The following is a 14,850-nucleotide window of genomic DNA, read 5'->3' as shown; positions in this document are numbered from 1 at the left end:
GGAAGTGGTGCTGTAGCTCAAGTGGTAGAGCGCTCGCCTTGAGCTGAAGAGCTGAGGGACAGCGCCCAAGCCCAGAGTTCAAGCCCCACGACCGACCAAAAAAAAAAAAAAAAAAGAATCTCATGGACTATCCTGCCTGGACTGGCTCTGAACCATGATCCTTGGATCTCAAGTCTCCTGAATAGCTAGATTACAGGTGTGATCCACCAGTGCCGGGTATACCTATCTGTGAATCTCATACAAGCTTTATGAGTTGTTTTTGATTATGTTATTCTAGAATGTTTTCTTCCCAGGAATGTGCTGAAATGTCTCTATAATTTTGTTCAGATGACTGTAAAACCTGCAAAAGATGTTGCTGCTATTGATATATAACATAATGCTATTTAGTCCCTTTATCTAAGTATGTTTATATTAAATATAAACATGTTTTACAAACATAAACATTTTAATTTTTGGAAACTTCAGCCATGCTGTCAACTTTAGAAAAAATTATCCTAGCAGCTGGGAAGGTGGCTCAGTGGTAGAGCACTTGCCTTGCATGCCTGAGGCCCTGGGTTCAATTCCTCAGCACCACATAAGTGGAAAAAACCTGAAATGGTGCTTTGGCTCAAGTAGTAGAGCATTAGCCCTGAGATAAAAGAGCTGAGAGACAGCATTCAGATTCAGAGTTCAGGCCCCATGACAGACCAAAAAAAAAAAGGTATCCTATTTTTCAGGATTTACTTGACTGGTACTGTACAGAAATTAATAGCCATATTGGTCCAGAAAAGTTAGGGTTTTTTTGTTTTGTTTTGTTTGTTGGTCATGGGGCTTGAACTCTGGGCCTGGGTGCTGTCCCTCAGCTCTTCAGCTCAAGCTTGAGCCACAGTGCCACTTCTGGCTTTCTGAGTGGTTCATTGGAGATAAAAGTCTCACACTTTCCTGTCCCATGCTGACTTGGAATCACCATCCTCAGAACTAAGCCTTGTGAGTAGCTAGGATTACAGGTGTGAGCCACTGGCGCCCATTGCCAAAGGTATACACTGTATTAAATATATAAGGTCTTATCTATGTGGGTTTGATTGTAAAAACAAAGTATTGGCTAAACAATTCTCTAACAATACCAACAAAAAATAAACAGAACTTTCTAATTCTTGCTCAAAACACCCCTATCTTATATAATTTCTCAAACAAAAGGTAGACATTCTTTTCCTTATAGAAACTTTCCAGGAAGGAAAGGAGAAGAAAGCTGCGTGTTAGTGGCTTATGCTTCTAATTCTAGCTACTCAGGAGGCTTTGATAACTGAGGTTGGAAGTCAGAGAAATCTGAGAGAGTCTATCTACAATTAACCAGTAAACGGCTTGAACTGGACGTGTGGCTCAAGTGGTAGAATACTGACCTTGAGTAAAAATGCCAAGCAAAAGTGTAAGGCCCTGAATTCAAGCCCCAGTACTGACATCAAAAGAAAAAGAAAGAAAAAGAAAAGAAAAATTACACAATTATAGAGGGGGAAGATAAAAGTTGAGAGAAAAAAAATCTATATATTCTAAATGGTAGTTGTGTCCCAAGAAAAAATATGAACAAATTTTGCCTCCCAGTCAGGTACATAGCCAAGGCTGTGACCGTATCATGCCAGGTTCTGAAATGTTTTCCCTCAGATATGTATTTCACCCCACCCACGCAGCCTGGTTTCTACAACCCATGTTACCTGGAACTACTCTTCAGCGCCTGAGCCTCATCCAGTACCATGTACTGCCACTTGACCCGCTGGAAATACTTCACATCCTGCACCACCAGCTGATAGCTGGTGATAACTACATGAAAAGGGGCATCCTGAGTATAGAGGGTCTTCTGTAAATAGAACAGTGAAAAGAGATATATGCTTAACAATTTGTAACCATTTACTCAACTAGGGACTGCTTCTTCTAGGGACAATATGTTCAAGAAAGCTCTAAAGATAACTTAACCCACAAGTGTGGTAATGGAGATATGTATGTCAGGTGAACTGCAAATGTGTTTTTGTTTTTGGTCAATCATGGGTCTTGAACTCTGCGCCTGGGTGCTGTCCCTCAGCTCTTCAGCTCAAACTGAGCCTTTACCACTTGAGCCAGAGCACCACTTCTGGTTTTCTGGTGCTTTATTGGAGATAAGAGTCTCACAGACTTTCCTGCCAGACTCAATCTGAACCATGATCCTCAGATCTCAGCCTCCTGAGCAGCTAGGATTACCAGTGTGAGACACTGGCACCCAGCTTTTGCAACTGGGCACAGGTGGCTCACACCTGTAATCCTAGCTACTCAGGACGCTGAGATCTGAGGTTCACAGTTCAAAGCTAGTCTGCACAGAAAAGTCCATGAGACTCTGATCTCCAATAAGCCACCAGAAAACCGGAAGTAGAATTGGGCTTAACTGGTAGCACACTCGCCTAGAACTGAAAAGCTGAACAACAGTGTCCAGGCCCAGAGTTCAAGACCCATGACTGACCAAAAAAAAAAAAAGGAAGAAAAAAAAAAACAGTCACCTTTAGAACAACATATGGTAACAACTTATTGTCAGCTTATTAAAGGAAAAAAACATCTTTTTTGTGCCCATCCTGAGACTCAAACTCAGGGCCTAGAAGCCGTCCCTGAGCTTTTCTGCTCATCTACTTAGCTTGGATTTTGAGTGCAACTGACTACCTATAATAATAAGAGCACTATACCAGAATAAAGGTATACTTGTCATACATGAGATCTTATATGCATAAGAAATGATTCAACTAAAAAAGAAACTGACTGTACAGGAAGCTGAGAGTTACCTGACTCCAGAACCTCCTGATGACTTTTCTATCATGAGGATTTCCCCAATAAGGTAGCACCTAAAAAAAGGATCAAAACATATTATTTGTTATTGATAACAAATATTAATAGTGTAACCACAAATACATTATTCAGATTAAGTTTAAAAGAAATAGAATGAGCTAGAAGCTGGTGGCTCATGCCTATAATTCTAGCTACTCAGGAGGCTGAAATTTGAAGATAGTGAATCCAAAACCAGCCAGGGCAGGAAAGTCCATGAGACTCTGATTGCCAAGTAACCATTAAAAACCTGGAAGTGTAGCTATAGCTCAAGTTGTAGAATGAGAGCTTTGAGCAAAAAGCTCAGGGACTTCCTTCAGGCCCTGAGTTCAAGCCCAGGACTGACTACCTCCTGAAACCTTCTCCTCTTCTCTTCCCCATTCCCACCCAAAACAAACAAACAAAAAGAATCAGAACGAATAGAGAAGTTACTCTTCTGTCAATGGTGGACAACGCAGCTAGGACCATTATTCTGAAGTAAAAACAGCCATAAATAAAGCTGTTTTGAAGGTATGAGAGAGCTACTGTGAAGCAATGGAGAATTTTACAATCTGGAACCAAACACTAAACTCAGCCTGTGACATCTTCCCTCTAATGGTAATGATCCATTCCAAAAGCTGAGCAGGTAAGAAATCTGATGTAGGGTCCACAGAATAAAACTAGTTCAAGCCAGGTGCCAGTGGCTCATGCCTGTAATCCTAGCTACTCAGGAGGCTGAGATCTGAGGATCACGGTTCAAAGCCAGCCCGGGCAGGAAACTCAGTGAAACTCTTATCTCCAATAAAACACTAGAAACTCAGAAGTGGCTCTGAAGCTCAAGTGGTAGAGCACTCGCCTTGAGCTGAAGAGGTGAGGGACAGTGCCCAGGCCCACAGTTCAAGCTCCACGACTGACGAACAAAAAAAGAACAGAAAATTCAAAGTGGTAGCAAGTTACAGTAGTGTTAAAAAAGAAAGTCAATATGCAAACAAAAGCTCAGTGCTAGGCACAGACATACAAAAGGAGCAGAACCACAGAAAGTGGTACCATACTGCCATCTATCCGTCAGTGGAGTAGCTACTAAAACACTTTTGTGGCTTGATAAGAAATGTACTCATTATCTTGCCCATGTAATTGTAACTCCTCTGTACAGTATTTTCAGAATAAATAAAAAATCATAAAAAAAAACTTTTGAGGTTGCATGGAAATTTAGGACTTTTTTTCAACATCTTCTACGTGTACTGAATCACACACACATTTCCCTAAAAAAAGATTATGATCTTCTATACGGCAGACAATTCAAGAGAAAATAATGAACAAACTGAACAATTTAATTTCCTAAGAGCTGAAAATAGGTGCAAAGTTAAAAGCTATATACTAAATATATAAACTGTGAACAGTTTCTAAATCTACCACTCAGCTAACAAAGGAGGGATGGCAACCACAGAGCTGTTCCACACTATGGAATCCCAGCCACATTCCTATTCTTCATAAAAGCCTTACAGCTTGGCTCTCACCTCCACAACAATTTCTGTTTGGAACAAAATATGATCATGGTAAACTAAAATTCGAGATCATACCAATATTCCTTCCGTTCCTCCCTCCCTTCCTTCCTTCCCTTCCTTTTTGCCAATCCTGGGGCTTGAATTCAGCGCCCGGGCACTGTCCCTGAGCTTCTTTTTGTTCAAAGCTAGCACTGTACCACTTGAGCCACAGTGCCACTTCTGGCTTTTTCTGAGTATGTGGTACTGAGGAATCGAACTCAGGACTTCATGCATGCTATGCAAGCACTCTACCACTAAGCCACATTCCCAGTCCTCATATCAGTATTTCTAAATACATAAACTACTTAAAGTCCTCTTGACTATGAGATTTCATTATCCTTTTAGAAACAGAACACGACTATGAGACTTCATTATCCTTTTAGAAACAGAACACATAATTTGCTTTCCACCTTTTTAAACTTCAAGGAATGTAATTAAAGCCTATCCTTTCTTCTATTATGTATCTACATTCCATATCCAAATGTTTGGTTAAACCATGTTCATCTCTTACTCGACTTGATGAAATAAACTTCTGTGCTGATCATGTCCTAATTCAATCTTTTTGAATTAGTTAAGTGAAATTTACATTATCTACCTCAGGCATTATAAGGTGAACAAGAACTAAAGTCTGGCTTGAGAGTATCAAGGAAAGAATATTGAGTCTGGCACCTGTGACCCACCACTGTAATCCTACTTACTGGCTCTTCTCTCACTCACTCACCTCCCCAAGGCCTTTCCTCCAATTCCCTCCCACATCTTTTTTTTTTTGTTTTTGAAACAAAGTCTCACTGCATAGCCCACCTAGTCTCAGCAATCCTCCAGCTTTGGCCTCCCAAATGCTCAGATTACAGGCATGTTCTATGAGGCCTGGCATTAAGATAACAATTTCTATCGCAACAGTTTAACAGGAGCCTCAATTCATGTGGATAAATGAGGCAAATCACTGAAATTGGACTTTGACTTGCACTTATTATATAGAAAAGGGCACAGGTGCTCTTATTGCTTACGTAATTTTTATAAGGAATGGTTGTGAGGTATTTCAGCCATGATGTAGTAATATTAAAACTATTAAAAGAAATAAAGTAGCCGGGCGCTGGTGGCTCACGCCTGTAATCCTAGCTACTCAGGAGGCTGAGATCTGAGGATCGCAGTTCAAAGCCAGCCGGGGCAAGAGAGAATGTGAGACTCCTATCTCCAATAAACCACCAGAAAACCGGAAGTGGCGCTGTAGCTCATGTGGTAGAGCGCTCGCCTTGAGCTGAAGAGCTGAGGGACAGCGCCCAAGCCTAGAGTTCAAGCCCCACGACCGACAAAAAAAAAAAAAAAAAAAGAAATAAAGTTACTTAAGTAAACAAAAGAGAACATTTATTTGAAGGAATAACGTGTCTTTTAAAAAAATGATTATTACTTTTTTACCTTAAATTTAGGAACAAATCTAGTAAACTCCTGGTGCCAATTGTTAAGTGTAGAAGCAGGTGAAATTATTAAGAAAGGTCCCCAAATGTTCTCTCTCTGGAAAAGGAAAATTGGGTAGTCAACAAGAAAGACTTGGAAGACAGTTAAAACAAAATTATAAATTATGACAGTTTAAGAATAGGAAACACATTACAATAAGTGCCTATTTCCCAAATTTCTAAATGTGCACATTCAAGAACATAATAAAGGGGGCTGGGAAGGTGGCTCAGTGGTAGAGCGCTTGCCTTGCATGCATGAGGCCCTGGGTTCGATTCCTCAGCACCACATAAGCAAAAATTAAAAAAAATAAAAAAATAAAATAAAAATAAAAAAGAATATAATAAAGGACACACTATGAGGCAGAACAATCCCAAGCAACTACTGCCCCCTCTGAGTTCCTAAAGTCCTAATTTATGTCTTTATAAAGTACTTACAGGATACTGACTTGTACGCACTATATTCTTCTATACCTGATTATCATAACTTAACTATTTTTAATAATTAATATTTTTTCAAAGTATATTTAGACACATAGTTTCTTATTTAATTGTTGCAAAATCTCTGGAAGGTAAATATTATTCAGAGATTTAAAATGAAGTCAGTTTATTGGAGGCTTAATTGCTGAAATTTACAAGGAAGGAGAGTGTGCACCCCACTACACTGACGGCTACTAAGAGCAGGAGGGAGATAGTAACTCAACCACTAACCCATTTGTTTTGCTACTTTGCCCCCTAGTAAAGGTGTTGAGGGCAAAGATCAAGTACTACGAAGCCTAGCCTAGCACTTTATAAGTAGCTACTTCTCAATACAAAAATGACCCAAAATTCTGGAGACAGGAATATTGAGAGACTGCATTCACATACCTCAGCCAGATGGGCCAGAAGGGCAATGCTCTGTACAGTTTTACCAAGGCCCATTTCATCTGCAAGAATGCCATTAATGCCCTAGGGGGAAAATACATGGTCAACACATAATTTCAATCTACTATTAAGAATTAGGAGATGCTCAGCACCAGCACTTTAAACACAACGTTAATTATTCCTTTTGCTAATACTACAAATGTGATTCATGATCAAGGCCAAGGCCAATTCTTTTGCTTTTTGCTTTTTCCATAGTGATTTTTAGAAAAAATTATTATTAAGTAGTTGTACAGAAAAGGTTTAATTCTATAAGTCAGATTAAGTATAATGTAGCCAAGGCGTCAGTGGCTCATGCCTGTAATCCTAGCTACTCAGGAGGCTGAGATCTGAGGATCATGGTTCAAAGCCAGCCCAGGCAAGGAAAGTCCATGAGACTCTTATCTCCAATAAACCACTAGAAAACTGGAAGTGGTGCTGTGGCTCAAGCAGTAGAGCGCTCGCCTTGAGCTGAAGAGCTGAGGGATAGCGCCCAAACCCAGAGTTCAAGCCTTACGACCAATAAAAAAACAAAAACAAAAACAGTACAATGCATCAAAAGCCACTACTATAGCTAATGTAACCACACAGACGCAAACAACCAAGGTTATTAAGACCACTTACTACAAGCTACACACATGACATAAATATAACCTCCAGGTTAGGAACATAGAAACATCTTTGTGCATCTTGTAAAAAGATAGAAGTTTTAAAGGGCAAAATCTAATTTTGAACTCATTTCATAATTAGACTGTATCAAAAGAAAATGAACAAAAGAAAAGAATTGGCCGGATATACTTCTAAAATTTACCTGTTCATAGAGATTGGCCAACCAATTCATGCCTTTCAGCTGGTAACCTTTTAATTTCCCATTAAAAATCGTGGGCTGTGGAATATCTTCACCAGCCCGGATAGATGGGTTTGCTAGGCTGTAACTCTCCCCAAATCCAGAACCAGACTTGTTTGCTGCCCTCAGGGAAGCTGCTCGACTTTCTTTTGCATCTTCATCGAATGATCTTGTCTAGAAATAATTTGAGAAGAAAAAAGAAATTAAATGCAAATGTGATTCACACCTACCACAACTGTGCTAAGAAAAATAACTGGAACAAATTTTCTGAAAATATAATCTGATAATACAGTATTACACATGAAAGTATTTTATTAGCATTGGTTAACAATTACATTAAGATGCATTTTTAGCCAGGTGATGGTGGCTCATGCCTGCAATCCTAATCAGGAAGCTGAGATCTCAGGATCGAGGTTTGAAGACAGCCCAGATAGGAAAGTTTTTGATATTCATACTTCCAATTAACTATAAAAATGCCAGAAATGGGCTGGGAAGGTGGCTCAGTGGTAGAGCGCTTGCCTTTCATGCTCGAGGCCCTGGGTTCGATTCCTCAGCACCACATAAGATAAAAGCCGGAAGTGGCGCTGTGGCTCAAGTGGTAGAGCGCTAACCTTGAGCTGAAGAGCTGAGGGACAGCACCCAGGCCCAGAGTTCAGGCCCCCCCCAAAAAAAAATGCCAGAAGTGGTTCAAGTAGAGCACTAATCTCGAGCACATGATCTCAGGGATCATGCAGAGGCCCTGAACACTGGCACACACAGACACACACACAAAAGAATATAAAAATAAACCACATTATATTTCTTGCAACATCAAGGAATCTGTTAAAGACTGAAGTTAAATTTGAATAGTTGGTTGGAGGTGTGGAGGAAAGTGGCATGTGCATCTTGTCAAAGAGCTAGATCTTGACAAAGTTGCAAAGAGGATCCTGTAGTTTACAAACTGAATTTTCTACACTTAATTTAATCTCATTAAGGTGTTGATTTTTAATAAACATCTCTATATCATGATAAGAGAAAGCATGTTTACTAAAATGAAAGAAGGCAAAGCCAGGCCCCCAGGGGCTTATGCCTGCATTCCTAGCTACTCAGGAGGCCAAAATTTCAGGACTGCAGTTGAAAGTCAGCCCAGGCAGGAAAGTCTATGAGATGCTTATTTCCAATTAACCACCAGAAAACTGGAAGTGGCTCTGAGGATAAAAGTGGTAGAGTGAGCAAAAAGGCTCAGGGACAGCACTCATGCCTTGAGTTCAAGCCCTACAACCATCCACAAAAAAGAAGGTGAAATCTAACAAAGATACCTCCTTCTGTATAACTAATGTGAATGCTAATAAAAAAAATAAGAAAAGCGTTCTAACCTCAATCAGCCTACTTTTCCCCAGGTATTAGGAATCAAAATCAGGACCAATGTGTATGTTAGGGAAGCACTCTATCATGTTCTCCATTCATCGAGCAATTTTTGCTTTAGCTGTGTTTTTTGTGTGTGCGCAGGGCTTCTAGAGCTGGAGCTCAGGGCCTGGATGCTTTTTGACTCAAGGCTAGCACTATACCAGTTGAGCCACAGCTCTCTTCCTGGCATTTTGGTGATTAAGACTCTAACAAACTTTCCTGCCCACGCTGGCTTTAAACCATGATTGCCAGATCTCAGCCTAAGTTGCTAGGATTACAGTTTATGAGCCACTGGTACCTGGCTGTTTTAGCTAATTTTTAAATAAGGTTTTATGTTTAACCTCAAGCCAGCCTAGACCACAATTCCCTGGGATAGCAGGTGCACTATATCTCATGTTGTTTTTTATGGTTGAGATGGGGGTCTTATAAACTCACTATTAACTTCTAACTGTGATCCTCCCAACATCCATCTCAAACATAGCTAGAATTACAGGTGTGAGTCACTGCACCTAGCTCAAACAATATGCTCTAAATGCTTAGCCAAGTGAATAGCTATTAATCTGCCTTTCTTCAAATAACCAACAGCCATCATCCTAAAACACACACACACACACACATGCGTGCGTGCACGCCAATATTTTCTAGTGAAAATATTAGAACACCTAACTAAGATTGTGGGGTATTTCTGGGCCAGGACCAATTATAACACACTTTGTTGTTTTTAAGACCTACCCGAGCTTGATGAATATGGTAAGCATTTTCAGCATTCTTCAGGGCCTGGGCTTTAAAGTGGTTGCTGTCTGAAAAGGAAAACATGTAGATCATCACACCTCAAAGCCTTCAAAGACAAAATTAACATCAACAAATACAGTTACCTGATCCAGCATTCAAAGCCAGCCTGGGCAGGAAAATCCCTGAGACTCTTATCTTTATAGGTTGATGGGGAGGAGAAAAAAAGTTAAATTCCTTAGCAAAGGTAAGAAGCTAGAAAGCATAATGGAGGCAGAGGACTGCCATGGTTTCTAGTAGCTGAAACCAGTTTAGAAAAAAACAGCAAAGGATTAAGTTCTTCTGTCTCTCAAGCCTCGGCTTCACCTAATAAATGATGACATCAGTCATGACAATCAAGAGTATGAGAAGTCAAAATTATAATTATGCTGAGTAAAACTAGGCAGATGAATATAAAGCACTGTCATTCTCTCATACTTTTAGCTTTTAGGTCAACATGATGTTGATCTATCTACGCAATTCCTTTCAAATTTGACCCTACATTTTTGTCTCCACTATTAAAAAAAAAAGTCAAAAACCAGTAGCTCACTCCTATAAACCTACTCAGGAGGCTGATCTGAGAATCAAGGTTCAAAACCAGCCTGGACAGGAAAGTCCCTGAGACTCTTATCTTCAATTAACCACCAGAAAACCAGAAGTGGCACTGTGGTTCAAAGTATTAGTCTTGAGTAAAAGTGCTCAGGAACAGCCCCGAGGCCCTGACTTCAAGCCCCATGATGAAAAAAACATGCAAGTTGGGAATGTGGCTTAGTGATAAGAGTGCTTCCTTGGCATGCATGAAGCCCTGGGATCGATTCTTCAATACCACATACAAAGAAAAAGCTGGAGGTGGCGCTGTGGCTGAAATTGTAGAGTGCTAGTCTTGAGCATAAGAAGCTCAGGGGCAGTGCTCTGGCCCTGAGTACACACACACACACACACACACCCTAAACAACTCTTGTTCACAGCACCAAGAATGTTCTTGTGTGAGATATTCTCTGAGACGTTTTCTGAATTGTGATTCAATAACACGATACATATTTTCACACACACACACCCTAAACAACTCTTGTTCACAGCACCAAGAATGTTCTTGTGTGAGATATTCTCAGTGCCCTGGCCCTGAGCGCGTGCACACACGCACGCACGCGCACGCACGCACACACACACACACACACCCTAAACAACTCTTGTTCATAGCATCAAGAATGTTCTTGTGTGAGATATTCTCTGAGACGTTTTCTGAATTGTGATTCAATAACACGATACATATTTTCACACACACACACCCCTAAACAACTCTTGTTCACAGTACCAAGAATGTTCTTGTGTGAGATATCATTCTCTCTGAGACAAGTTTTCTAAATTGTGATTCAATAACATGATACATATTTTCAAACTTGCAAGGCCATGTAACTATACATTTTCTTTTACAAATTTGTTATTTTATAGCCTGCTTTTCTAGAAACACAAATACTCTGCTATAATACAACAAATCTCCCTTGTTTTTGTTCGTCATGGGGCTTGAACTCTGGACCTGGGCGTTGTCCCTCAGCTCTTCAACTCAAGGCTAGCACTCTACCACTTGAGCCACAGCACCACTTCTGCTTTACTGGTGGTTAATTGGAGATAAGAGTCTCACAGAAGCTGGGTGCCAGTGGCTCATGCCTGTAATCCTAACTACTCAGGAGTCTGAGATCTGAGGATCACAGTTCAAAGCCAGCCGGGGCAGGAAAGTCTATGAGACACTTATCTCCAATAAACCACTAAAAAACAGGAAGTGGCACTGTGGCTCAAGTGGTAGAGTGCTCGTCTTGCATGCATAAGACCCTGGGTTCAATTCCTCAGCACCACATAAGCAGTAAAAGCCAGAAGTGCTGCTGTGGCTCAAGTGATAGAGCACTAGCCTTGAACTGAAGAGCTGAGGGACAGCGCCCAGGACTAGAGTTCAGGCCCGCGACAGACAAAAGAAGAAGAAGAAGAAAGAAAGAAAAAGAAAGAAAGGAAGATGGAGGATTTTTACTTCTTCTTACTCCTGACCTATGACTTACCATAATCCTCCTGTGTGATGTTAACTACCACTCCTCCACCAATGTCAATCTGTCTCTGAGTAGAACTGTCTTCCAGTTTCCTTAGGATTTCTTCCTGGATTCCATCGTAATTCATATCTCGTTTCCGGCTCATAAAATGGGCATACAACTCTGTTTGGGTGATTAGAAAGTTGAGTTTTCGTTGTTGCCTCTTGGCCTAAAGTAGGAAAGTTGAAAGTAAAAGTAGTCATCAATTCCATCCAAGACAGTCAACATAATTGATCAAATCTTATATATTTTATGTACAATTCTTAAAAACTTTCACCTATAAAAAGGTAAAAACTGCTGTAGAGCTGTTTTACTTTAGACAAGTCAATGATACTAAAAGCAAGAACTGTGATTCATAGAACAATAACCTTTGTTTTGCTCTTTTTCACATATAGAATCTTCCATAGGCTTCTGTCTAAAAGGGCATGTTGGAGGTGTGGCTCAGTCATAGAGCACCAGCCAATGAGTGAAAGCAAGTGTCAGATACTAAGTTTGAGTCATAGTCTCAAAACAAAAAAATAAAATAAAAATAAATAAATAGGGCATCATCCGTATATTTGTTTTCTATAATGACAATAAGACATCAAGTAAATCTGAACGTTGTTTTATAAACCAGGTGGTAAATGTGTTTCATTTTATTATTTTTAAAAATTCGAACAGGTAAAAAAATTGTCCTTTATTGCCAAAATGCAAAATGGGTAAAAGCTACAAATGATTTTGAAAATCAATACAACAAGTAAATAATAAGCTAATTGGAAAAGGAAAAAACATTTATAGTTCATCTTTGATAAGCACTGTTGTAAGACATGAATAATAAGCTGGGTATGGTGGTACATGCCTATAGCCCCAGCACTTGGGAAGGGAGGCTGAGGCAGGAGGCTCACTTAAAGCTCCCAACTTGAAATCTCCCCGGGGAACATGATGAGTGAGATTCCATTACAGCATTCAACCGTGCATATATGTGCATCACACTCACACTCACACAATACCAAAACTTGTGAAGACACATAATTCAATATGAACACAAATGAAATTCCCATCAGATGCTATCAACAAAAGATTCTAAGTCACACAAACCTAGATAATACTCAGCAAACTCTTTATATAAATAACTTCAAGGTCTGTAGCTGACTCAAATGCCTCTAAATTTAACGTGTGAAGCAGTTCCAACAGCAACAAATGCTTACTCACTCAATAATACATTTACCTTGCAAACAAAGAAACATTAACCAGGGGATTTTACGAGATCTAAGCAAAATCCATAATCATTCACAAAACCATGACAAAGAAATGAAACCAGATGTGGTGGTGCACAATGGTAATTCCAGCAATCGAGAGGCTGATGTGAAAAAAAAAAAAGGATTGCTAGTTTGGGGCTGGCCCAATCCAATAACCCCAGATTTCTGGGGCTTCAGTGGTACAGTAGTTGACAAACAAGTGCAAGGCCTTGTTCAATTCTTAGCACTAAAAGAAGTGCAAGCTGCAAACCAATCTCTTGATATGCTGGAGGTAATTAAGGTTCTGAAATTTTCACACTTTCGCACTACCTCCCGCATTTCCTCATCCAATTTCCGCTGCTCCAAAGCTTCTTTCTCCGCACGCTTGCGGTGTTCCTTCTCCACCTTCTCATATTTCTTCCAGTACAGAAGCATCTCCTTAGTCAGGCGTCGCGCACGAGGCAAAGTCTCCTTACAGTTTTTCTGGGCTTGCAAGGCAGCTCTTCGCACCTCCTTCATGCACTGGTGGGCAAGCTACAAACAACAATACTGTCACTACAGGTGAAAAGTCAACTGCAAGAGACAGTTCTCCTGGACTGAACACATCATCATCCCTGTTCAATGCCAACAGTTCTCCTTGTGACACATCTCCTTCTCCCTTAACTAGATTCATTTTGTGACTCAGGCCCAGACCCTAGGGTAATATCAACAATTAAAAATTTATCTATTATTTATGGCCTTGAATAAACCAAAGTATAATGACTAAAAAGAACTTCAGGTGTGCTAGTAAGCTATAAAGTGTTATCATGACATTAATAAGAATCACTACTTAATATGCAGTAAGATCATTTTACCTTTAAAAAAAAACCCTATGAAATTGGTAATATCATCACCTCTATCTTACAAATGAAGAAACCAGAGAGGGTAAACAGTAATGTTACTTCAATCTGATTCTCACAACCCTCCAAAGTTGTGTTCCTTCCCTCTGAGTGAAATGTTTGCATGCCATCACTTAGAGGAAGACAGAGTAGAGGGAGAAGTCATTATCTGCTCAATACACTAAGACTATGGTCTTCTGTAAAAAGTGCCAAATACCAGAAATGCGAGGGAGAACAACTTTGATTACTAAAAAGAATGAGACCTATTTACTCTTTTAGATACTATTATTAGATTAATGATAAACAGATCATAACAGAGTAGCAAGAATGAATCCAAGAACAAAAACAAAGACAAGATAGAAAATATAAAGCTACAACTTACCTTGCGGCTATTGGTGAGAAACAGGTTTCGAGCTGAAGCTTTCTGCTTGTTGGCCTAAAACATTTAAAAGTAGTATTTCACCTAGGATTCATTTTTGAAATTGGATTATGTAGGCTGACACTATCATTTATTGAACTCATAAAGACTGAAAAATAAAATGCCGAATGTACAAGAGACATTACTTCTAAAAACCACCATGGTTGGACTGGGATGTAGCTCAGTGCAAGCTCTTGCTTAGTGCAACATGCTAGGCTCGATCCCAGTATCAAAAAACAAAAAACAAAAAAACCACCAGTTGTATGTCTTGGCACTGAACATAAAGCAACAATGGAAGAAGCCAAAATCAGCTAGTCCTAGAGTTGCCTTTAAATAGTATTCTATAAACTTGTAGAAAGAGCGAGGTGCAGGTGGCTCATGCTTGTAATCCTAGTTATTCAGGAGGCTGAGATCTGAAGATACAGTTCAAAGCCAGCCTGGCAGGAAAGTCCAAGAGACTCTTATCTCCAATTAACGATCAGAAAACCACAAGTGGCACTGTAGCTCAAGTGGTAGAGCACTTCTCTTGAGCAAAAGAATTCAGGGACAGCACCCAGGCCCAAAGCT

The 14,850-nt window shown here is 39.9% G+C and overlaps 1 protein-coding gene across 1 annotated transcript in view; it reads right to left on the bottom strand.

The window, feature by feature from the left end:
• The window catches only part of Ino80 (INO80 complex subunit), an 87,297-nt gene that overhangs the window by 62,055 nt on the left and 10,392 nt on the right, over nucleotides 1-14,850 (bottom strand). The window contains exons 5-13 of the mRNA XM_013009999.1: nucleotides 14,248-14,301; nucleotides 13,318-13,521; nucleotides 11,744-11,939; nucleotides 9,657-9,724; nucleotides 7,503-7,712; nucleotides 6,659-6,739; nucleotides 5,757-5,852; nucleotides 2,778-2,837; nucleotides 1,689-1,831 (exon numbers count right to left, since the gene is read on the bottom strand). Of these exons, the coding sequence (XP_012865453.1) occupies nucleotides 1,689-1,831; nucleotides 2,778-2,837; nucleotides 5,757-5,852; nucleotides 6,659-6,739; nucleotides 7,503-7,712; nucleotides 9,657-9,724; nucleotides 11,744-11,939; nucleotides 13,318-13,521; nucleotides 14,248-14,301 (1,112 nt within the window). The remainder of the gene's footprint in view (nucleotides 1-1,688; nucleotides 1,832-2,777; nucleotides 2,838-5,756; nucleotides 5,853-6,658; nucleotides 6,740-7,502; nucleotides 7,713-9,656; nucleotides 9,725-11,743; nucleotides 11,940-13,317; nucleotides 13,522-14,247; nucleotides 14,302-14,850) is intronic.

This window comes from Dipodomys ordii, unplaced genomic scaffold (assembly GCF_000151885.1).
Source record: "Dipodomys ordii isolate 6190 unplaced genomic scaffold, Dord_2.0 Scaffold11, whole genome shotgun sequence".
Lineage (NCBI taxonomy): Eukaryota > Metazoa > Chordata > Mammalia > Rodentia > Heteromyidae > Dipodomys > Dipodomys ordii.
This window is presented reverse-complemented; position numbering and strand designations above follow the sequence as displayed.